Genomic DNA, 24,641 nt, shown 5'->3' with positions numbered 1-24,641 from the left:
AAAGAGCATACTTGGTGTATATAAAGCCTGTGGTTTTATTGCAAATGCATTATACCCATATTGTGCTTTTCTGCATGGCAGAAGGATCCTCCACAACTGGAAAATCAGTGTTTCCTCCTTCCCCAGTTGCAACTCCCACGTTGAGCAAAAAGCTGCTGCTCAGAAAGCATTGTTACACCCAGGTAAGGGATCCTTAACATCAGGGCAAAGCAGGTCATGCAAACAGCACTGCAGCATTCTCTCTCATCCGGCTAAAGAGACAGCAATCAGTGTCTTTAATATTCCCTCTAAACTTGCTTTTTTACTTTGGTCTAGAGTTGCTACTACTCATAACTTCCTGGCCATGTCTGTTGCACAGTGCGGAATTCTCCTAACATCAAATCCTCTTCTTTTATCCCTCTCTTTAAAGTGTAGTCTAACACGCAGGTCTCTGGTCATCTGACTTCTTCCCCCATGCTTAATACACCAGCACTAGTGGCCTAGATCTCTAAATCCTGCTATAGAACTTTTGTCACTGATATTAATAGGAGCTGAATTAGACCCTAAATCCTCAGAAGGGAATAGTTGTCAGTGTTGTCCTTCTAAGGGTTTAAAATGGATACTGTTTCTCTGCAATGCCTAATGCAACAGGGAAAAAGAAAAGAAAAAAAAAAAGTTGTTTTTATGTGTGTTACTGCTAGATAGTCATGTGTCTAGAAAGCTAAAGCCTTCCACAAAATAAAAGTGCTGCAATACTTGGATGATGAGAAAGATCAAGCACGTTACCCAAATGTGTAGGGAATTTAGGCAAAGGAATTCAGCTGGATTCACTTTAAAGACAGGACCCCAGACACTGAATCTGGGTTAGAGCGTGCAGGTTCACAGTTCTGAGCCTGGATTTTAGAGCTGTTTTGTAACACCACTGTTATTACTGGGGATGGTAAGATAAATATTACTTACATAAACAATTCCTTTGACATCAGCCCTGCTTTCATTAACTGCCCTGGACCATCTGCCTCCTGGACACACTGAAGCAGGTGAAAGATTCTGCTCATCAGTTTTTCAGTTTACCTCACTATAGTAACTCCATCTAAATCACTACAGGAAAAAGAAAAAATCCATTTTATTCTTCCTTTTTAGAGAAATAAAAACATTTTACGTCAGAGAAAGGAGAATCTCAATGCCATTAAGAAATACAGCATGAACCTACAGACAGAAAGAAGAGCAGGTATCTCATGCTATTATTTTAGGTAGAGAAATGAGTCCCATCTTCCCTAAACACAGCACTTCAGATTGGTTTCTCTGAATTCATAGAGAGGAAAAATACAGGGAAATGCTTGGGATTTAGTCTTAGCAGCTTTTATTTTTATTCAACTGTACAAATAGCTCAAGCCCCTTCTTTCTTACTCTGCACAGTAAATTTCTCAACATACCTACACAGTCCGTCCTGATTCCAGCAAGCTGCTCAGCACCACATATCACAGGACATATTCATGTACATGCTAACACGCTCCTTTTCTTGTGCCTTGCTTCCATGCAGCCTGCAGTCTGTTCCTGTGTCCTTGCAAGCCTGCCCAGCTGTGGAGTCTCACATCAGTTCTGGCTGGGCTGTGCCCAAACAACAAATGATTGTTGCATATAGAAGGAAAGTGGCATTAATAATTCAAGCTTTTTCATGGCACCTTTGAACTTTTCAACCAGCAGTGTCACCAGCTGGTTAGCAGAGTTTGGGTAAGAAGGGGAGGGATTTCACCCAGGCAGGGACCAGGCTCAGACAGAGTATCGCAAGGGAACATCTCCAGAGACTGAAAAGAGAGGTCAATTCCAATACCAGAAAACGTCTGCTATCACCCAGGAGGTTACCACACAAGGCACAGTGAATAGAGTCTAAATAAGAGCTTGCGCTGGTGAAAATTAAATCACTGGTCCCTTCTGCATCCCTGGGGTTTTATTTCAGGAAGCCAAGCCTGGATAGCACAGGTAGCCTCTGTCCTCTTTGCCTCGCCAGCACCAAGCTGTCTGCTGACAACAGAAAGCAGCTTTCAGCCAGCCCTGAGAAGACAGCAAAACTGGCACTGTGTCCTCATTATGCCTGACTCTCTGTCCAAATCAAGCAGAGACTGAATTTCTATTCAATTTGATTTTCCGAACAGAGCCATGCTCCCCTTTAAATGCAGCTTTTGCAAACAGGGCAAGGTTGCTACCAGCAGGAGCGGGCAGCAGGTGACTGGTCCATGCAAAATTGCTTCTAATTCAGTAATGCTTTTCCTCTTCCCAGTTATTCTTCCTCAAAAAAGCAGAAAACAAAGCAAGGACAAATACACAGTCCACACATGCAGTCTCTGTCACCTGGTTACAAACTGACAGCGTGGTGAGTGTAGGATTTAACTCCCAGGAGGGTGGCCCTGACTCTTCAAGGCAAAGTCCCCTTTTACCCCATACCTCTCCCAGAACTACTTTCCAGAGAAGGTGCAGATTAAACAAGATAAACTCAGTTGAGGTCAGCAACCAGGACAAGTGACCCTAACAAAAAAATGTGATTAGTGCTGCTAAGATAAGATTTTGGATGCTTAACAGCATTAGTTTGGGTGGGACCTGTTTTCCTAATTTCTTTCAAGAAACCCCTGGCTTTTATGAACTATGCTTTAAGGGCTTGTCCACTAAGAAACAAAGGTAAAAACCAAGCACTAAGCTGAAGAATTTAAGAAACATGCTTTACCTAAGCTTTCTGCCACTGGATGGTCCTCTTCTCCTTGGCTCATAAGAACGAGGCTGTAGAACCGCAGGTTAGTTCCCTATTTCATCACCTTTCATTCATTGTTAGCAACTAATGCTGTCCCTCTGCAGAGAAGAGAGATTCCTTTTTCAAAGACCAGAATGACTGATGTAATCTGAGTCACGAATTCCTTATCCAATCTTGGGAGGGAAAAAAAAAAAAAAAAGCCCCAGGGGCTCTTAGCTCTAACCTTCTAATGCTTGTGTGTGTGTGTCAGGGTAGGGGGAACTTCTCTGGAAAAATCCAGGCCTTCCCAGATCCTGTGAACTCTAACAAACCGTGGCTCTGAAAAACTGTGTCATTATCAGCTGGAACTTCTTCAAGGCTCATACTCAAGCCAGACCCAGAGCCCTCTGTGTTTCTTTGATTTCTTTGATTTGTCAGAAGTCTCAGATGTTATGATTGGGTTTTGCCTGAGGATGGCTGAGAAGAAAGTACTGATCGAGTCAGCTTCCTTATCAGAGTATCATCTGCTTTGAGTTACACTGAGATGAGAGAGGCTAAATTGTTTCTGTGCAAATATTCCCTCTCCACCTTCACTTAGTCTCAGGCCTATCTGCCACAGCACCTCTAACCTGAGTTCTCCGCACAGACTAACCACCGTGTTTGTCTGCTAAAGTGCTCCTAGCAAGATGCTGGCTGTTTGTTCCTGTCTTTTAAGGGAGGGAGAGGTAAGCAACAGGAAAATGAGACATTTCTAGATTTCATCCTCAGACCGCTGAGCAGACCGGACAGGAGTTCATGGCCTGAGACTTGGGTTCAATGCCCACCACAGCCATGGATTTACCAGTTTGGTCCAAGTTATTCCTTCAGTGACAAGAGAGATCCAGTTCAGACAAGAGCAGGAGTACTGATAAACCTACCCTAATGCACAGTGCCTTCACCGTTTGGTACATGCAATGACAACTAAGTCATCTTTGGAACTAAAACCTTCCTTGCACCTTCCCAGTTTCACTTCCCTTCTTCCCCTCTGCCCATTTCCATCTGGACACGCAGGCTTGGCAACACAATGATGGGCTGGAGGAGCTGGAAGCGCACTGCCTTTGCCCGCTCTATGCTGCCCCAGGATACCAGTACCAAGGGGCATTTCCAGCTGGCTAGCTCCTCTGACTTAAAAGCCTTTTTACCTTGGAGAAACAGCTTTAACCAGGGAATCCAGCAGCAGATAGAAGGAACAGAAGGCTTTAAAAGAGGCTTCATTCTGTAAGAGAATACAAGGCTCTCCCATTTTCCTAATGATTCCTTTATGTACAGAAAACATTAGGTACTTTCATCTAGCATTTGGCCGCTGCTGTTTTTAAAATGCTGTTAAAGAGAGAAAACACATCAGAGCCACATTTTCAGTGTAAATTCTTCTTAAATCAACAACAAAAAAGTATTCATGCCATTGTAGTAAAGAGCTAAGAAAGTCAATTTTTTTTTTTAAAGGCTAAATCACATGAATAGATGACTAGAAACGAATCATGATTGATTAGAAAAAAATGACACTTTGCATAGGTTCATAGCAACCTTGTTTGTCTAGTGGTAGTCTGGGAAAGAGGGATGGCCAGTGCTGTGCCTAACAACTTTTAAGATGAAGCTTAATAAATGTAGAGGTAGGGACTTGATATGGTTTCATTCTGTAGCAAGCAGACATGATGATCCAGCCAGGACCCTATAGCTCTATGTCCTGTAATTGCGGGTTAAAAATATTCCTAACTTTCATTGCATTAATATAAGTTATCTATGCCGTTTCTTCCATGTTACATTCTTCCTCATATTGAGGGGAAACATCCTCACTTGAGCCTGTACCTCAGGCTAGTGAAAGAGAATTCCTGTCCTCTCTTTGCTTCAAACTCATAAGACCTCTGACCCCTTCCTCCAGCTATTTTAAGATGAGCTAGGTCTCCAAGGTCCTCTTCCCTGGCAGTAACCTGAGGAAGACAAATAAAGTATTCATGACTGCAAGGAGAAACCAGAACAATTAAGTTACACACGTTTGAAAACAGCCTCCTTGAATATTTCAGGAGCGCTTTGTTGCCCTATTGTCTGCCATTCTGTGAGGCTGGATGATCCCCTTGCACTGGAAGCCAACATCCCATGGCCTCTGCCCAAAGGTCAGCCAAAACAACAGACTGACACCCTGTACAGATGGTATTACACCCCACTGGACTTCATACGGGTCTGAGCCAAAAGACTCAGCCAAGACCCAGCTCAAGCTTCCTCCTTTTCATCCCTTCATCAAACTCTGTTGCTGTTGCCTAAAAAGAGCAAAGTGATGATGTGCAGTCAGGCAAATCTCTAATTTTTATCTTGCTGGTTTCATAACCCAAACAGGTAACAGATGAACTTGTAAAGTAACAAGAGCACTGGGAACCATGGCATGATTAGATACAAGCGAACACGCCCACCTGGCATTCTACTAAATCTTTGCTAGTGTTGCGTCCTGTGCTAGTTAGAGTGTAACTAAAGAGAATGCCACCACTTGAGCTTCCCTCATACCTTCTTTTTACTTGGCACACTAAAGTGCATGGATGGCCTCAAATAAAACACCATCCTTGTTCCCCCTTCCCTTTTCTGTACGTCTGGGAACCATGGATTTGATACAGAACTCGTCTGAGTTGGTGAAATCCCCTGGATTTGACCTGGTTTTCAGTCCAATTATAGACAAATGCGAGAGAGTTTCCCCACTGTGTGGGCTACAGCTGTGGCTGCCCCCAGGGCCCATTGTCCTATGAGAAATGACTTCTCTGCAGAAGGCAGCAGAGCCCCTGAAGTATAAATCAAAAGATCAAAGTGGAAAAGTTAAGATTGTCCAGACTGAAGCGATTACACCCAGGTATTCGAGAATCCCCAGCAGAAGCTAATAAGCTTGCAGAGATAAAGGTAGAAGAAATCAAGCAGATAGAGGTGAGGTTTCATGTTACAGCTAAACTGACTTTATGACTGTCATCTGAAAGGGGCTGCTCCTTCCTTCTAGTCTCACCTGCGTTCCTCAGTTGCACCAGTTCTGGTGGTCATGTTGGTACAATAGTCTACCTAATAATGGAGGAAGAAGATTTGGCAGACATGTCTTTTTCTACTGTAAATATTTTATTGCTTTAACCTGTAAATAAGATTCCTGTTGATTTTACAAGGGGTAAAGTCTCTCCACATGCCCAGGACGTCTTCATAAGTAATAAATATATCTTAACAGATACCATTCTAAAAATGAAACTTGAGTCATTTCCATACATTATACATTCTAATGGAAAGTTCCTTTTCTCTTCGTAAGCAATCCTGAGACAAGCACATCAGTGAGCAAGCTAACCTGCTGAACAGCAGCATATGTTTAGCCTTACGAAATAAAAGATTGCAGCTACTATCTGCTGCTTCTTGTCAAAGAAAATCTACCAGTGTTAATGGCACCTGCCTCCAATGTCATCATGTCATCAACTAACGAGGCACACAGAGATCTGATACATTCCTTTATGACTGTGATGCGAACTACTGAGACATGAGCATTTTTCTTATGCACTAAAAATGTTTACCAGATGCAGACCCTACCCTCAAGCAGGGTTTTCTAATGGTTGAACAAACAAAACAAACAAACCTCTAGGTAACAGTTGAATGGGCACAAAGAACAGTATGTAGGAATCTGCTTGTGCAGCATCATTAAACAGAGCTGAAAGGGGCTAGGAGCCGTTTACATTCAACCCAAGCTTGGAGTCTTTGAAAATGCAATGCACTTCAGAGAGATGACATGATACCATTTCCCTTTGAAATTCTTATGTCCCACTTGTCCTGAAAACAGCTGGGTTTAGCTAAGGTAAAACCTGAATGTTGCTCGACTGAGAGTCCAGCTACTGTGACTTCCAGTTGTTTTTAGTAAATATTCCTTGTTATGCTTTCTGAGCCTTTAGGTCTGAAGCATTGCTACCTGCAGGGATTCATGTGGAGGTCCCAGCAAGTCTATGAAGCCAGCCTGTTAAAGGTTATTTCTATAGTAGGTGGTTAACACAAGGTACTTTTTTTTTTTTTTTTTCCTCCAGAAAATGAACCTCATGGGCCTAACTTGACATAACTGAATTTCCTTGAAATGGATTTTCTTAAAGTCTTCGTTACTGTTCATTAGCATTCAAAATGTCTTCCTGTAATGAAAGTACAGGAAAATATCACCAGGTCTGAACAGATACCCAACTGGGGACTATCATACCACCTTTACTTACAAACCTGCATTTTATCTGCTCTTATCTGTGTTAGTTAGAATCAGAACAGCAGGATGTATATGTCTGTAAAACAACCGACCCTTTAAGAACACTTCTACCAAATTCAAGTGTGACTAAAAGAACAGACACTTCCATATCCAATAATCCTCGGATTTCGGCATAAAGCTCCCTCAGCAATAACTTAAACTGCTTTCAACTCAATATACCACCCACCTAAGCTATCCAGTTCTCCCAAAGCAACACTAAACCTTTACTTGAACTCGTGTATTCCTTGGATTCTTCCCTCCATCAAGACTTGTAACATCTGACTTTGAGATGGCATTCAGCAGCCCAGAGATGTCCTTGTGTAGAAGATATGTTTAAGAGCTCAGCCTGTTTTTCAAGAGCTCAGCACAGCAATCTGATAAAGCTAAGTTCCCTTTGAGGAGAGTGTGAGCAGAATCCAAGCATCTCTTTTTGAAGTCAATGCCCTAAGCACAAGCAGAAAACAGGAGACTGACTTCAAACAAACGAACAACATTCAAAGACTCTTTTGGAATAAGCACAGAAGATGCAGACTCATTTGCCACAGAAGCTTACAGGAGGAAATGAGAGCTGTATCTTCTGAAGATGAAACACAGGCTGGGCTCTCCTAGAGAAGAAATGGGTCCCTCCTACCTAGGGGAAGTGTCCCCAGCTGCTGCCAGCATGTGCTCAGGACCATTCACCTTGAAGACTAACCCTCACCAAAAAGGCGTCTTTAAACATAACTCAGCTCTGCACACAAAAGCTATGCCAAAAGTGCTGGAGAGCAGCACATTTTACTTATTTAGTTGAGGAAAAGGTGTGTAGTGTGGTAATTAAAGTACCTTCTTGGCTAATTTCCTCTCACCTGAAACAGGCCATAAGCGCAAAAAAGCCTTTGTTGTGCTTCGGCCAGCTCTGTTCCTGCCATCCCCACCATTCAGTCAACATTTAGAAAATTATCTTGAGATACATGAGGAAAATAAGGACTTGGTTTACAGAGTCTTGTTTCATTACAAGAAAACTAATGCTTCTGGAGTCCCTGACAGACCTTTCAGGGTTGGACTTCCCTCAGTGGAAGAGACCGCTCGCTTGGATTTCACCCACCTCCCACACGCACTGCTTCATGGCTTTTAGTCTTATTTTAGGTGGTGAAACAGAAGTTGCTCCAGAAGCAGCAAGAGAAACAACATCACTAACCCTCTGCTGGACACCGAGGCCCAGCTCGAGGGTGAAGCAGCAGGGAGGCACGATATTTTGTGCGTTTCTACCATGCTCAGCAGGCATTCAACTGGAGGAACCACTCACCCGGGACACTTTTTAGCCTCACTTTCTAGGGGACAACGGTGCATCCTAGGGCTTCTCTGGCCTTCCGCAGCCGTTACTCGTTTATCACAAGAGAAATGTTTTAACTGCCTACCTCTAGACGGCGGTGCTGGGGCCCCCATGCGCGCGGGCACGGCTGCCTCACAGCAGCCGCCATGGCGGTGCCGAGCAGCAGCGCCCTCTGCCGCCCCCCGCCGGCCAGAAGGGCTGGAAAATGCCGGGTCCCGCTCTGAGGAGACCGAGGAAGCCTCTGGGGTCGCCGGGGAGGGCGACTGGCGATGGGGTGGGTAGCACCCGAGCCGAAATTGTCGCTCCTGCAAAGCGGGAGGAGAGGGCAGGGACCCTGCAAGCAGCTGTGGGAAGGGAGGCTCGGCCCTTCAGCTCTAGGAACACATCGTGACAGAAAAACATCAAAAATAATGAAGGCTCACCTCTCCGGAGACTGCAGAGCATCCAGCTTAAAGGGAAGAAATGTAGCCCTCTGCTGAGGGCCTCAGCTTTTTACTGAGACTTAAGCCTAGGCAGCGTTGCAGCTACACTCAGTCAGTTGGTGGAAGGCGACCGCACACACAGAGAAAAGCATTTACTTCAGTAACTTACTTCCCATGCTGTGGGGAAGATTAAGTACAGAGTAAACTAGTTAGGGGTGGGAAAACAATCTTCTCTACCCACAATCATTTAGTATTATTGTGGAATTTGCAGCTGCCACCCGAGAAAGCCAGGCCTTTGCAGCCTGCCCATCTCCACAGGCGCAGCACAAAGGAAAGGCCTTTCCTCAGCCAGAAACTACTACCCAAGGCACTTACAAAATCACTGTGCTTGAGAGGGACCATTTCTACACCCAAACAATAGTTGGGACATAAATTAATCAACAGTAGGATGATCTCAAGGGCTATCCTCCTGCTACAGCACAATAATTTTTTTGGTCCTCTTATATGCGGAAAGCTTGTCAAACTCCCCACAGCCATCATGACTAAGGAGGTTGATAAACTATGTGGAAATAATCCCATCACATGGGCTTGCAGCTGTCAGTTTTCTGTGACCAACAACTTGTGACAGCTATTGAAGGATCCATAGTCCTCCCACTGAGGTTTACCTCAGTGAATCAGCTACAGTTGCAACACAATCTCAGCCTTTTCTTGAGAGAGATCACCAAGTCAAATGTGCCCTTAGGAAGGGCTGTTGGACTTCCAAGAAGAACATTTCTACACGAAACAGTGCCTCATTCTTCACCCTTGCTAATTTAACACTAGATCACAGTCCTGCTCTTAACAACATCCCAATCCATAAGGCGATGTAGCCAAGGGTATCCTCCGCAAGCTGAATTTAGGCAACCAATGGGGTATGCATTTATTCTAGCTGCAATAGTTACAAACCATACATTCAAAGAAACAGACCAATTAAGCTGTAAAAAACTTCATTTTCTCACTAACCAGGCCTGCCTTAGGCCTTATGACTACAATGAGAAGGGACATAATACTGGAAAAGTACTTTTTATGGAATTGTTAGACAAACTCAGCAAAGATTCAGTTGCTAAATATCTGAAGAAGTCTGTTTTACTATTGAAAATGAGCCTCTTGCCAAGATTTTCTAGAACCAGAAAATTTGGGCACTAAATATGCAACCCTATGAAAGAGCTCACATTATGAGGAAGCGTATGACCTGAAACTCAGGCTACTATAAAGCAGCATCCCATATCACATACAAATATCTGTACTGAGATGTGGAAAATTTGGACTGTTCTTTAGTTGTGCATACAAGACTTTCCCCTCTGCAGAGAAACAGGTCTGCAGGGGCTAGGGGACATGCTGCCAGCACAGCTATAAGAAGGAATTTTTTCAAGCACTGGCAGCCACTGTTAACAGCAGCTCAGCTCCTGCAGTGAAGGGGCACTATAAAATGCCAGATCCCAAAGACTGCATGGCGCACAAGAGGGTGAGAGCACTGCCAAAGCCTGACTGGCAGTAAAGTTAATAAGGGCCAATGAGCCCTCTGAGTGCTTCCAAGCATTAAGCATTAGCTCTTGGAGACAGCAAGCTGCTAACGGGGATCCCAGACAAGCAGTTCAAGTGAAACTTAGAGGTAGGCACAAAACTCAAAGAGTTTGGCAGCAGCTAAAACCTCTGATCAGAAATGAGCTATTATTACTACTGTCAGCTGACAGGCAGACTAATGGTAAAAGCAAGACTCAGAAGGCAATTCCTGAAGGGGAGAGATTCAAGAGGGATTTTTTTTCCCCTATTACATTCACAATCTGCTTACAGACATCCATTCAAGAGTGCGTCCTTCATGAACAACCCATCCTGTCATTGATTTTACTTGGTTGGGGTTTTCTGACAGCACAAAATAATCCAGTCTAATTCTGAATATCACATGAAACTTTCCACCCTCTCCTCAACTCAGAATACAATTGAAGACACAGCATATGAATTCCAGTCTTCCTCCTGCTTTGCTCCTTTTCTTTCTCCTGCATTTAGGCATGGCAGTTCTAATATAGGATTCTTAATGCCTCGCTCACAACAATAAGCCAAGCAGCTTATTCCAGTGAATCCTTCGGCTGTAGTTTTCACATAAGTATTGCTAGTAAGAATATCCCATACTGCAGCACACAACCTAACCTACTTCTCTGTTTACCTTAGCTGCAATCCCATTAGTAGACTGGCTTGTGCTTACAAGAAAATAACGAGAAGCTCAGATATGTAAAGTTTGTTTTATTTTTAAAACCAAATTCACTAAGGGGTATAAATTGTGACTTGTCCAATAGGGGACTTATTGAATTTTTCAAGCAATATGGGCAAGAAAGGGGAGACGTTATGAACTGCTTTGACCTTTCTGAGCAGTGCTGCCATGTCACTTTCCCCAAGCCTGCCAACAAATGAAATACTCAGAAAAGGCATTAGAATCAGACCATCTGTGAGGAGCAGAAAGGAGCAGCTGGGTGCAACCATGGCCGTGCACATGATTGCACCAGCTCAGACGCTGCTGATTAAATCATAACTTCCTATGAATTTGCAGCATCAACATCTGGCACAAGAAGTGGAAAACAGCAGGCCACCTTTCTGTTAGCCTCAATCCTGCAGCAACAGAGACAAGGAAATAATGAAGCTAGCAGAAATAAGGAAATGGTGGGGTCTGACAAACTAGTTTCCGAGTCAGATGGTAGGCTCTCTAAAACCTTATTGAAATATAGGTCTAAATTAGGTCTCAAAGGAGATACCAGTACTCCTAGAAGGAAGAGCAGATGAAACCTCACCTGAACAATAGAAACTCTACAGCCATATTCTCCTGCAGGATGGGAAGTGCCACTTTAGCACTCTAGAAAATAAATGATCACTCTGCCTTGCTCAAGAAGATAAGAACAGGGCCTAAAAAGGGCTTCCAGAGGCAGGTTTCCAAAGCATGCCAAGGACAACAGCTCAGAACACAGTCTGGGAGGATTTAGCCTTATTTCTCACTGATTTACATTGTGCTACAAGCAAGTTACGGGAAATACTCTGTTCTCTTTCTTAGCTCAAAAAGAAGAAAGTAGCATTAGGTCAGGAACAAAGGAGCAAACTAGTGTTCCTGTACCAAAATTTTAAAGTTTAATAAACCAGTCCTATGTGGAGTTTCACCAGCTTCAATTCATAATCCAATGGCTGCCTAGTACAGAAATGTTGCCAGATCAACTTTTCCTCCCTTTCTGTGCCATTATCATCCAAGTTACTTCAGGACAAGCTAGCAGATGACTTTCCAGGGACTATTATCTGAACCAGTGTTCTTTTCCGGCAGCATGATGTACGAATTGCAGGACTGTGATATACCCAGCTTGCTTGCCATGCGCATGTTCTCCAAGCAACCACCTTGCTTAATGAGGACACAATCTACAGGAGTGTTCATTGCCTCTGCAGCTCAGAGAACAGCTCCACCTTCATCAAGAGGTAAGTGGTCATGAGCCTGTTGCCCTGTATCAAAAAATTTGCTGATGGAAAGAATAGATATGAGAGCAGACAAGGATCACAAAAGGGAATTCAGAGTTTTATTTCAAAAAAGCAACGTAGTGTTGAAACAAAATCAAGTTCAATTAGTTTTCCTCTGATTTGAATGTCTACAAAAATAGATTCTACTCAAATCCATAAAGCCAGTTAACAGTACCATAACAAATAAAAACCAGTTACTCATTCAGATACCACATACAGCAGTCACAGGAATCTAGCATATATTATTTAATGTTTTGTTTTTTTAAAGTAAATTTCTAAAATGTTTCTGTTAAAACTGAAATACCCATATGATTTTTAAAAATTGTACAAAAAATAATTTTAAACCAGTTGGAGGTAACAGTGTGCGTTTATTAAAATCCTGCACCAAGGCAGTAACATTTATAATTTAAAACCCAGCCCAGTAGAAAAGAGAAATGTGCAAACATTTAAAAGTTAGATGTACTCAGAGGCTTGTGGTGCATCAGACCTGGCAATCCACTTCTGTCCTAACGCAAGGCGGGCTCCAAGAGGAGATGTCTAATGAGGCACTAAAAGGGGAGGCAGAGGCAAGCATGCATATGCATGCAAGTTGCAGCTCAGTAGCCTGCGATGCCAGGAGCAATGATGCCCTCTCCCCAGGGACGGTTTGCCCAATCAGTAGTGTTATGGCACGCAATCCAATGCCAGGAAAGTCCTTGATGGTTTCTGGTCAGTCTGCTGTGGAGTATAAGAAAGCAAAAGCCATTCTTGAAAACAGAATTTGACAGCTAACTTGGCCCACTGTCATGTACCAATCCATCAACTACAAGAACTCTCACTGGGCCCAAAAGCTCTAACAAGGAATATCTTCACACACACCCCTACACTAAATGTGGGCTTATTTTGAAAGACAATTTCCTGCATCACAACCTTCCCTTCCCTCTACTCCCATGTTCTGCCCATGGGTTTTCAGAATGAATACAGACTTGCATATTGCTGTGGTCACTATTCAGACATTTTTTCAAGCACAGAGAATGGGAAAAGGGTAAAAAGCAGAAGCACAGAATTCTGCACATCTTGTTCTGCTTAGTGAAAGCACCCATATATTTGAGAGTACTTATGAAGTCCCAACAGATTATTGCTGTGAGCAAATGACTACCTTTCAGAATGGTTTTATGGTAAGATTAAGAGTCACAAAGGAGCCTTCAAAGGATTCTTCTCTCTTCCTTTACAACCGGTGCATCAAATTTACTTGTGTGGCACATAACGTGCTGAACAGTGGTACTACATCATACAGCCAGCGGATTCCCAGCCTGAAAATTCAGACCAGAGTTCTGCACTACCACAAACCATTTTAAATAAGCTGATTTTTGTAAGAACTTTCACTCTACATTTTCTTTCCTTTGGCTATTTCACTTGGCCTGAAACATCTTTAGCCTCACCTACCTCCTCCATTACTTAGTCCATGGCCTAATGGACTTCTTGCCAAATTTCTTTCTGCATAGCTCCTGCAATGACACAAGGGAAGGTTCATTATCGCAATGCAGGATCGTGCCATCCACTCCCAGCTGCTGACAGAAGACCAGGATTAGGTAGTGTCCAGAGGAAGTGCACAGAGCAGAGCATGTCAGGCAGTCACCTATCCTTACACACCAGCAGTTACCAATCCCACCAAGCTTCCTGCATCCGTTGCAAATAGTAGTCCTTTGTCTCCACTTCCGTAGCCCCTGTCACCTGAACATGAGTCCTCTAGGGAGATAAGATAAAGCCCCGCACCCATGGTGGTAGTTGAGCTTTACTGTATAGACAGAATGGGAGCAGAGATACTGAACACGTCCAAGTGACAGTGTCAAGATAGGATTAAAACTACAGAAGTCCCATCCTCGGCCAACTAAGCCCGTGTGGCCTGCCCTTAGATCAGTACGGGTTGACACAAATAGAAACCTGTATGCGAATACTCAGAGTCCTGTTCCTTTGGGATGTGGGAATGTGATCTCTCCTGCTTTTCGGAGAGAAAGAGACAAAGAATTATTCATTAAAAAAAAAAGTAAAGGGACAACACGTGAAAGAGAACCTGCATCTCTCTCATTATTTTCACTTCGACAGTCTGTGGGACACATACATGATCAGATTCCAGCACAAGGAACACCAGCATCGTGGTGCACATCCCCCTGCTTTCACTAGAAAGGCCCTCCCTTGCCATCCCCACCCATCAGGAACAGCAGACAGCTGATACTCACCCTCTGCCCCCCTCCAGAGTACTCTGGATCTCCTTCAGGACCTCTGGAAAGCAGAGAGTTAAACAAAGCAGTGAGCCAAGGCAGTGGAGATCTGCTTTCAAGGCATCAGACTAGCACATTCCAGTTCCCGGCAGAACAGCCTCTAAAACCTGCCTCCCACCACAGAGGGCAGACCTTATAACATCATTCCCTCTTCAATAGTACGAGATTTTAAAACAGGCTGGCAAAAAGGACTGAAGCAGTCATTTGCCAGAGGAAGCATTGCCAGTCCCAGCGTACCAGAGAACCAAAAGGAACAGTCTGTTCCAGCTGTCATTTTACACAAGTCCTACTGGAAAGTAAACTTCTCTTATCACTGTGGTAAATGCAGCTATGTGGAACAACCCCAGCCTTAGGGCATGACTATCGGTCCAACCCCTCACTTCTACTGATTCATGAAAAACCCAGTATTTCTACCAGTCTGCTGTAATTGCAGATCCATTGGAATTGAGTGCTGGAACACACAAAATTCCCAGCAACCTTCTTTTTTTCCCCACCCAGAAAGGTGCCCTGTCAGAAGCAAGACTTCACTCACTTTCATCATTGAGTAAGGCATGTTCCATTAGCCTCCCAGATTTTCTTTCTGAAGAAAAAAAAAGTAGAAAAACACTTATCTAACAGTATTTCCACTTCTCATGAAACATGCACTTGTGGAAACCCAAAACAGAACTGAATATTTTTCTCATAAGTACCTGTTGACTTTACCGAACGCTTCACAACTAATCCTTAAAGCCTCTCACAGATGGAGTTGTTTTTATCAGCAAGACAAGTTCAGCTAGCAAAAGGTATAGTCTGTAATTTCAGACTTCACATTCCCACAATCTCTTCCAGCAAAAGCTGCACTCTGTCCTCCTAGGCAATTTTGTCACATGCAACCTACCTTAGAGCTAGCAACTGCTGTGTCACAGTGTTCCCCACATGTCCCTCTTTGCTCTCCCCTTTCTAATGTAGAAAATACCCACTGTAGCAATAGGAGATGAAGGGTTTGCCTGTCACCAGGCTATATTAAGGACAATCATTTGTGCTTACCATCTTCTCCATAGTCACTTGAACTCCTTCCTGATCCCCTAGAAAAGAAAAGGTGACAGAAAAACAAACACTGAGGCAGAGGACGCAAAGAACTCATCAATACTCCTGGCATCAAAAAACTCCCCTGCATGCTAACTAAACAGCCTGCTGAGCAAGTATGTAATAAGGGCTTCAGCACATCTTGGTGATAAAGAAGACTGGGGGCACCAGAGAACCTCTGTGATCTTTTGGGGAAAAAATCCTATATGACTTCCATGAGCATCAAATCTGTTATTTGCTGAGCTTCTGAGTAGAGAAACATCGGATCTTCCCCTTTGAGATAAAGAGTTCATCCTCTTCAGCAACAGACAGCCCCCAAAGTGTGCAAGAGTCAGGTGTCAGAGACATCACCGGGAAACAAGTAAAGCAAGCCAGAGCTTACACTTTATGACTCTAGCTTGGGGACACCAATTCCAGTGCTTGACTGCTGTGTACTGCAAGTAGAAAAACCATCAGGGAGAAGGTTGCACTTCCTCATGCCTATCCACCTAGGAATGTTGTAACCAAAAGACTTCTAACAGCTTGGAAAGGGAGACAAACTACACGAGCTCATACCAGAGCCTTGTTTATATCATCTACAGGGCAGAAGCAGATTCCAATACTCAGACATAGTCAGTGTGCATGAGTTTTACAGATTTTACCTGGATTTTCTTGCAGAATTCTCCATGCCAGACCTGGTGTGCACATGATTGTTGCTTGAAACTTCTGGCATGTCCACAATGCACCGGGGCTCCACTAACCATTTGGTAGAAAGAGAAAACCTCTCAAACTCTGATGGTGAGATCAGATAGAAACCTGCAGAAGATCGTGAATTTATAAACAATTCTTAAGTCCAGGAAAACAGAGGTGAAAAAAAATAACAACACAAAAAACAACCACCATGGACCTAAGCATATTCTCTATTTGGCAGAAAGGATTTGCATAATCACCAAGGAAGATAATATCCCAGTTTCCCAAGGAGTGGCTAGCCTAGAGACGGCATAATTTATCATGCTGAAAGATAACTGCTTTGCTGCTCTTCAGAAGTGTCAGCACAGGACACAGAAAGATGTAAACACCGAACTGCAAAGCCAAGATCAACTTTCAGCAGCCATAGGATGTTGGCTGCCAGTTTTGCAGTTTGAGTGTTGAGCCACAGGCATGTACAGCAGGTACAATGCAGCCTGCAACACCTGCTGCTTAGAGAGCTATTCTCTTATCTCCAAACAGCAGGAGGATGGCCAGATTGAAATTACTTATGGGGAACATCCAACCTGTTCGCTGAAAAACAATGTATTCATTAACAATAATGGAATAAATTCACTTCTGATAATTTGTGTCAGTACCTGTTGGCAACTGGTATTGGTCAGAAACATACAACGAACATGTAACATTCACATATATATACAGCCAGATCTAAACATCAAGCCCTACAATTGCTATTCCACTGTTTCAAATACACAATAGAGGCAGATAATTTGGGAGAAGCACACCTCACCTTGGCCATATTTGGTGAAGACACAGGATGCAATGCCACTCACATCCTCTTTACGGATGCAAGGGTAGCGGATCTGTAACTTGAGGAAGGGCAGCGAGATGATCTGAATGTCTCCCAGGTTAGTCAGGACAGCCAGGTCGTTTTCACTGTAATCGTCAGTCTTACAGCTGCCAAAGTTAGCAACCGTCACTTTTCGTACCCTACAGCCTTCCAGTGCTGTCAGCTTGAGCTTCAGTTTGGAGCTAACCTTGGGTAGCGTGAAGACCTGTCAACAGAAACCGAACGCTGACATCTCCTTCCTGCACAGTGGCAGCCGCCCCACCCCAGGACATCTGCTGCTCCCCCGCCTCTAACAGCGTTTTCATTCACAGCAAACACACACAAGTGTAACCTGAGTCAACCTGGCTTCCTGGGATAAAAAGTAAATCAGCCACAGTCAGGGCTAAAATCTGTCTCTGTTCCGACATCAAGCAGTTTTACCCTTCAGGCTGCAAACTGCATTTCTCTCCTGGTTCTCTCAAAATCCTTCCATATTCGGCTACAAATTATTACAGAAAAAAATGGGTTTACACTAACTGTGCGTTCTTCTGTGTTCAAAAGCCAGGGTGAGCCTACAGCAAGCTACTTAAAGCCTTCTCTTTTGCGCTGACTGGTTAGCATGCCAAACAAGAAACTTTTCAGTTGCTTCATAGAAATGCCTACCAATTGCTGCTTCTGTACAGCATTACACTCAAGTAACCACAGCAAAAGCTATTTCCCAAAAAACAGAGGCAGCCTTGTCTGACGAGTACAGGAATAAAACGTGTATGTTCAGTATGCACACCACTATGCTGAGTACCCAATTTGTCAGCACGCACTTGATTTCTGGGCTGTACTGAACAGAAATGCTGTCCTGGGAGTATTATGTAGGTACAGAAGAATGAGCACTCCTATGAGCCTCACACACTCCGCTGAACACTGCTCAGCTCTTCAGCAGATTTATGTGCAGTCCATATGTCCCTCCTGAGTGATACTCACCTTAAACTGCTCTTCAGACACCACCAGTAGCTGATGGCTGCCTTGCATATCAGGGCTCTTAGAAAGATCGTGTGCTACTTCCAGAGGTTCTGGCAGAGGTGTGCTGCGCCCATCCAAGACAAGTATACCCACAACAGGAGCTCTGTGCATCAGCTGAATTTCTTTGGCTAGCCAAGCAAGATGAGGATGAAAAGCAAACAACCAGAAAAGAAACCAAAGAGGAGTCTAGTTAGAGGTGCTATGTCAAAACCTCATATGTCCTCTCAGAGCTGGAGACCTACAACATTTCTATAGAAACTTTCTATAGAAACACTGCCTAAAAAGATTTAGGACTTCAAGGCTATGTGAACGCAAATGATTCATGTTAAACAGTAACTATTATTACATAAAGATAATGGATTCAGCTGTCAGGATAAGGTATATGCACAGTGTGGCTTGATGGCAAACTTCAGTGACAGCTGATGCAAATTTAAATTTGTGAAACCAGTGAGAACTGAAGCTAAGGTACATCCAAGAGTGACGGAGTTCACTTACTCTTCAGTTCAGTTACTGAGGTGTGTGCTGCTTATCGCAGACACTGCCACGTTTAGCTCCATTCTCTCACACAGCAGTAACTAAGCTACTTTGCTTTTTTGTTTCTGTGGTCAAAGACGTGCAACTCGTGGTTACACAAGTGGTATCTCAGATCCATTAGGACACTTTTCTTGAAGCATACTTACCCTGCTCTGCCCTGACAGGTTCATCCATCCTCCTTTCTGCTGGTGGAACACGTAAACAGAAGGCATAGACCGTACCTCCATTGGTGCCTGCCCACAAGGATGGGCAGTGCCGGGAGCCTGGAGCAACGAGAGGGCTCATGAGCTAGACATCCATGATGACCTTGGGTAATTGCTTTCCTTAAACACACTAGCTATATACATCCTCCCTTTCTTCGCAGACTAAAAAGCTTTATAACAAGGCAGACTGGCCAGGGAAATTACAGCTCCTTAGTACTTCTTTTTCCAATGTCTCTCCGTCAGCAGCCCTGAACAGAAGACACAGCACGTGAGTGAAGGGAACAGAGTGATGTTCCCATCATTCACCACAATTGCTGCATCTGGTTTTCATGTTTTTATATCATGGATGAGCAGAGGAAACAAGCACAGTATTACTTTGGGCTCTGATGCATAGCTGCTGTCACCCTCGCTAATATCAAAAGCTGGGGTCAAGGATGAACTTCAGAGCAATGAGACAAGGAAAAAACTTGTACTCAAAAGTCAGATGGCATTCCATCACATTTGAAAACCACACAGACAGGCTGCACCCACAAATGAACTACTACTTGCCTTGTATTAGCCAGCAGACAGAATGACTAGGTAACAATTGTGCTTGACAGCATATGTTCTTGTTCTATATTAGTTTTTCGGCACAAAGCAAAGTAGGACACAGAAGGTGCCGAAATTTCCTGGCAGTAGAACCTAATGCATCACTTGGCAGAAGGAAGAACAATGTTCAGAAGAAAGGAGATGTTTTTTCTACTTACTGTCTCTCAAGAAGGTGTCAGCAAAATATAAGGTGCGCACAAAGCCAGTGAAAGAGTCTTCTGCAGAGCGGGCTTCAATCTTCCTCTGGACTGGAGCCAGTTCCATTTCTTGCAGTGCGTCTTGGTCAAATTTGGCATTTGCTTCTTGCACCTTCAAAGATGAGGAGGTATTTTGGCAGTCAGGCAAACAGACAGGGAGGAGAGTGAAACAGCAAGAATGGAAGAAATAGAAAGGGAAAGCAATGTCATTACCAGGGAGCAGGTACATTCTGAATTACAGGTTCAACTACATACAGGACATTTTCTCTAAAACCCCGCTTTTATCTAATAGCAAGCAGCATTGTAAGTTGCATTATTGTCCTCATACCAACAGATAGCAAGACTGCAAACTATCTCCTGCTCTAGGCAGTTAATCAGGAGCCCATAAGTTCCAAACAGACAAGATCCCAAAAGGTGGGCCCCTCACCTCTGAGGCATTTCCACCACCTCCTCGTCGCTTCCGACTGGACACTCGGCTTCTTCTGATCCGCCTGAATGACTGACGGAGGGACTTCTTCAAGGATTTCACCCGAGACAGTGGCCCTTCTAAGGCCAATTGGTCACTGGGATGCAATGTACATCTGAAAAAATGGAGACAGTAGGCACACTGTCACTTTCTACTGGGTGGCAATCACTCCCAAGAGTCCAACAGGACGTACACACCTGGCAGAACAAGAACATATTTATATTCTTGAAGATCTTCAAGGACATAGTCCAACGAGGCAGGGCTTCTTGCTATACTGACTACTCTCGAGAAATCTCTTCTCATGACATGCTCAGTTAGCAGTTCCATGCCATCTTTAAAGGGCAATTACCACAGACCTCCTGGGAAGAAGATACTTACTTGACAAAGACCAGTCGTTTCTGCTGGTGGTCAAAAAGCCCAAAACCATGACTAGTACCAAAGGCCACGAGCTTCCATTCAGAGTGAAGGGCCAATGAGGTGACCACGGCTGGTGGCTGACATTGGACGAGGACAAATGGCTGAAAACCAGCTTCAAAGCGGACAGGTCCATCTCGAGTCTTCAATTTCTCGTGACCTTTCCATCGATAGCCCTCTTGATCCTGCAGGAGATCTGCTTCAGCATGGTCAACAACGTGCTCTGCATCTTCATCGTTCAGTTCCATCACCAGTACCTGAAAGGAAGAGAAGTTCTGCTACAGCTTCTATTGTTCCAGCAATCCTCCCACCCACCGGCCGCCCCAGCAGCTCCAAAACCATAGCACCTCTCAGAGCTGCTAAAGCATTACATAAAGTCTAAAATACAGATTAGAGGATGCAGAGAACCACAAAACTTTTCCAGCAACTGGATTGATTTACCGCTCCGTAAATGAGTGTTTCCAATTTTAACACACCTCCAAGTAGCACTGTGATAAGCTGCACTAAAAACAAGGTTTATAACGACTGGAATATTTCAATACCTGTCCTGCTGTGCCAGCTACAGCCAAGTATCCACTGTATTTACACAGGTAGATCTTCTGGATCCCAAGTCTAGGATCATCACTGTAAGGGTCGAAGGTACCAACCTAGGTGAGAGAATACAGTGGGTGGTCTTCACAGATGCATTAATTATGCCCCAAATCAGAAACTGCTCAGGTTTTCTGAAAGCTTCCACAAGCAATAGCCATCTTACCTTGCGAAGTGGAGGCCATTCATCCTCCCCCAGTGTGTTCATATTGTCATTGGGGTCAGCATCTGTGAGAAATACTCTCACTGTGCTTAGCTTATAAAGGAGATGTAAGCAGACACCAGACGCATCCCAAAATCGCACAGTGCCGTCTTCATGCCTGTATCACATGGGGGAGGATTACAGAAAGCACTCATCATACAGGAGCACAGCAAATCACCGAGATGATGATAAAACAGAAAGGAAAAGAAGATAGCCAAAGATTAAACCACACTGTTTACAAACCCCCAAGCCGTGGCAAAATAAAGCTTTAAGAGAAAGCCCTGCTTTTTCATTTTAAATGCAGCTTGTTCTTGGTGATCTGACACTGGTACAGAATGTAAAGTTACTCCAAAAAGCACTGGAAAGGAAATAAGCTTGGCATATAGAGGGAATGAAGCATCCTAAAAAACACAGTTACTAGAAAAGCGGGGGGGGCAGGCTTTAATCTTAGTTCTCCAGGTAAAAATTGCCAACATTCGTCCAACCTAAGGCTACAGACTTCTAACAATTTGCTGCATCAAGAATGAATTGTCTGAAGAACAGCCCAGAGAAATACTTAAAAGCGAGGCAGCCTCTTGCTAGCTAATTCCTTCTACTACCTAGCTAGATCTGTTTTCATGCTGATCAAAACAGACAGGAGTCCAAGCTAACCTCTTTCTTGAGATTTACAAGAGTGTAAGACTGGAAAAAAAGAGCTTCAAAACCTGCAAGATTGAGCTCTGCATTTACATCGCTCCCTTTCAACCTGTCTGGATTACCACCTGCACTTCTACACTGGCATTTTGTGGGGAGAATGGATAATATTTCAGAAACACAAATAAGGCAGCGCTATAGGTTATCTGTGGACACCATGGCCTGTTTGCTCAGAAGCGGCCAGTCTTAAAAAAGCTACAATACAACTTCTCAAAAGTGGGTTGCTAGAATTGTAGCCTTCTCTCTACAAGACGAACAGCCTTCAATCTTAACAGAGAAGCTTCAGCTAGTTCAAAAGGAAGAACAGAAACTGGAAAGGGCTCCTTGATTTATTATTATTATTTATTTATTTTTATAACAGCCAGGTACATACCCTGTTAGAAGCAGGTCCCTCTGAGGAGGATCTGGAGCTATGTTGGTGCCACCATCAATTGGCCATGGCTACAAATACATTAAGGGAAGATCGTGACTTCCTAGCAGTGACAGTGTGAAGAGAATACGGTCAGCACGAGAGCACAAACTTCAGTGAAAGTGGCAGTGAAACAGTTCGTGCTGTTAGCTTTTGTTTGGATTAGATGTTCCTGTTCTGACACCAGCTGTGCTTTTTAGTGGAAGACACTACACGTTTCCTCAAGAAGCTGTGCTGAAAGCTTCATGCTTCTAAACAAGAAGTTTGTTACCATTGACAGCTGGGAACACTCAGACTTTCCTTCTAGCTTGTCAAAGCCCGAAGAAACATCACATTTTAACCCCCCAGCGTGAGCAACTGCATTGGTGGTGCTCTGGGAAAAAGCCCTTCTCAATCCTGTTAAGAGGCAGGGCAGCATCTGCTGGGACTCATCCCTTCCCAGGCACTGTCAGAAGTGCAGACCACCCACATAACGAGCAGTTGTGCTCTCCTGAAATGCAGAGGAACACGTGTACCTCTCCAGCTGCCTTACCATATTGGAGTAGTGAACGTTCTGCTTGCTCCCAGCACTGATAATCCTCTCCCACAGCTTCAGCGGGATGTTGGAGACGTGGTGTGAGCAGGTGATGGCTGAGCAGTGGAGAGAAGCCAGGTATGGAGGATGGACTGCTGGCCAGCCCGCGGATTTTAAGTCTATAACTACCAGCTCTTCTTCTGCCAGCACCACCATTGCAGAAGGGTCATCAAATTCTGCAGAAACAAGATTCATTAATGCTAACAAAAAAGACTCTCCAAGATTAATAGAAACAAGCTTCCCATAAGGCTCACATGAAAACTGCTGTCATGGAGCTCTACAGAAACATGTTTTTGTTGGCAATACCTCTAAATGCTTCCTTGTTAACCGGGCTTATTGAGGCACTAATATCAAGAGATTCCAAGACAGATATCGGGACAGATTTATTGAAAATTCATGTTTCTTTACCCCACTGCTAGGACCGTTAGAGCAACTCTTCATTGATTCCACAAAGAATAATGAAAAAATAGTAACATCCATGGCTAAATAACACACAGTCATTCACCAGAACAGATACATACAGCCAGAACTCTGCTTACCTACAGCTAATTAACAGCATGGGGTGGACAAACATGCATACACCCCAGCAGTGACCCATTTAGTACTGTGTTAGGACCGCAGTCCATCTAGGCTAAGCTGCTTAAACCCAGTAATGCCTTGGGTTCTGCAGAATGCTTCTCTGCTTGAGCTGACAAGTGTTTATGATTCAGTTCCCTTACTCTTCAGTTTTCCCTGATTCTAGCACATTGTGCCATATTTTCTGTAGTTTTTAAAGAGTATGCGTACCATCCAGTATTTATTTATACATTCATTAAACAGGATCACAAAAGGAATCTGTTACTGTAATCTTAGAGATGACACCTGACAATCAAGATTTTTTCATTCTAACTAGACATAAACTAAGTGAAAAAAAAATCAGTCTACAAGAACAGCATTGCAGTAACAAATGTAAGAAAGCCACAATAGCAAATGTTGAGGAAAACCAAAAGCATGGATCAGCTCACACCAATAATGATTAACAAAGCTACAGGAAACGTAAATGAATGTATAGCTGTAAACGTGTCGCATCAGCAGGGGTCAGGGTGATAAACAGCATGAGCCATATGCAAACTAGGAGCTCCTCACTGACATTCCCTGCTAACCTGTACTTTTACTTCCCTTCTTCAGCTGTTTCACTACCTGGAATACTCTTGCAAGAAGGCAAGCCTATAAGCAAGCACATACCAGGGCTGTTCACTCAGTAGAATTAACTTCAAGTAATTAGTACTTGGCACCACTTAGACAGACATCCCAAGTTTCATCTCAGACTGGCCACAGACATAACACAAAACTAATCAGTTCAGTTTCTTCCTGAAAAAGCATTTCATGTTCAGTTTTATTTACTTTATTTGATGTCATTCACAATTACCTACAGGACTTCTGCATACGGAACAGGTAATATCATACCTGTACTACTAGGCATGATCAGCCCTGCACTGTAACTGCTACTGCCAACATTAACCATATATGCTCTTTTAAAAATATTTTCCTTACAAAAACATATCAGAGCTCACTGCTTATGGCATGAATCTATTTCAAGTTGCTGAAATATGAAAAATTCTAGTTTGCTTGCTGACTGACATACACTCATCCACATGATGATGAAAAGTAAAAGAAAACAGGAAGATTAGTTTTAAAAAAAAAA

General features: G+C 43.6%; 1 protein-coding gene across 8 annotated transcripts in view; it reads right to left on the bottom strand.

The window, feature by feature from the left end:
- Nucleotides 1–12,267: 12,267 nt before the first annotated feature.
- The window catches only part of LLGL2 (LLGL scribble cell polarity complex component 2), a 33,986-nt gene continuing 21,612 nt past the window's right edge, over nucleotides 12,268–24,641 (bottom strand). For 2 of the 8 annotated variants that reach the window (XM_068654726.1, XM_068654727.1), the window contains exons 11-27: nucleotides 22,916–23,133; nucleotides 22,348–22,415; nucleotides 21,246–21,399; nucleotides 21,034–21,138; nucleotides 20,456–20,748; nucleotides 20,039–20,192; nucleotides 19,573–19,723; nucleotides 18,770–18,886; nucleotides 18,051–18,217; nucleotides 17,034–17,298; nucleotides 16,198–16,351; nucleotides 15,518–15,555; nucleotides 15,024–15,071; nucleotides 14,450–14,492; nucleotides 14,154–14,211; nucleotides 13,656–13,717; nucleotides 12,268–12,947 (exon numbers count right to left, since the gene is read on the bottom strand). In XM_068654726.1, coding sequence (XP_068510827.1) covers nucleotides 13,664–13,717; nucleotides 14,154–14,211; nucleotides 14,450–14,492; nucleotides 15,024–15,071; nucleotides 15,518–15,555; nucleotides 16,198–16,351; nucleotides 17,034–17,298; nucleotides 18,051–18,217; nucleotides 18,770–18,886; nucleotides 19,573–19,723; nucleotides 20,039–20,192; nucleotides 20,456–20,748; nucleotides 21,034–21,138; nucleotides 21,246–21,399; nucleotides 22,348–22,415; nucleotides 22,916–23,133 — 2,087 coding nt within the window. In that variant the 3' untranslated portion in view covers nucleotides 12,268–12,947; nucleotides 13,656–13,663. Of the gene's footprint in view, nucleotides 12,948–12,982; nucleotides 13,523–13,655; nucleotides 13,718–14,153; nucleotides 14,212–14,449; nucleotides 14,493–15,023; nucleotides 15,072–15,517; nucleotides 15,556–16,197; nucleotides 16,352–17,033; nucleotides 17,299–18,050; nucleotides 18,218–18,769; nucleotides 18,887–19,572; nucleotides 19,724–20,038; nucleotides 20,193–20,455; nucleotides 20,749–21,033; nucleotides 21,139–21,245; nucleotides 21,400–22,347; nucleotides 22,416–22,915; nucleotides 23,134–24,641 lie in introns of those variants that run through there. The other 6 variants (XM_068654728.1, XM_068654730.1, XM_068654731.1 and 3 more) reach the window with 6 other exon arrangements.

Source organism: Anas acuta, chromosome 18 (assembly GCF_963932015.1).
Source record: "Anas acuta chromosome 18, bAnaAcu1.1, whole genome shotgun sequence".
NCBI classification, from domain to species: domain Eukaryota; kingdom Metazoa; phylum Chordata; class Aves; order Anseriformes; family Anatidae; genus Anas; species Anas acuta.
This window is presented reverse-complemented; position numbering and strand designations above follow the sequence as displayed.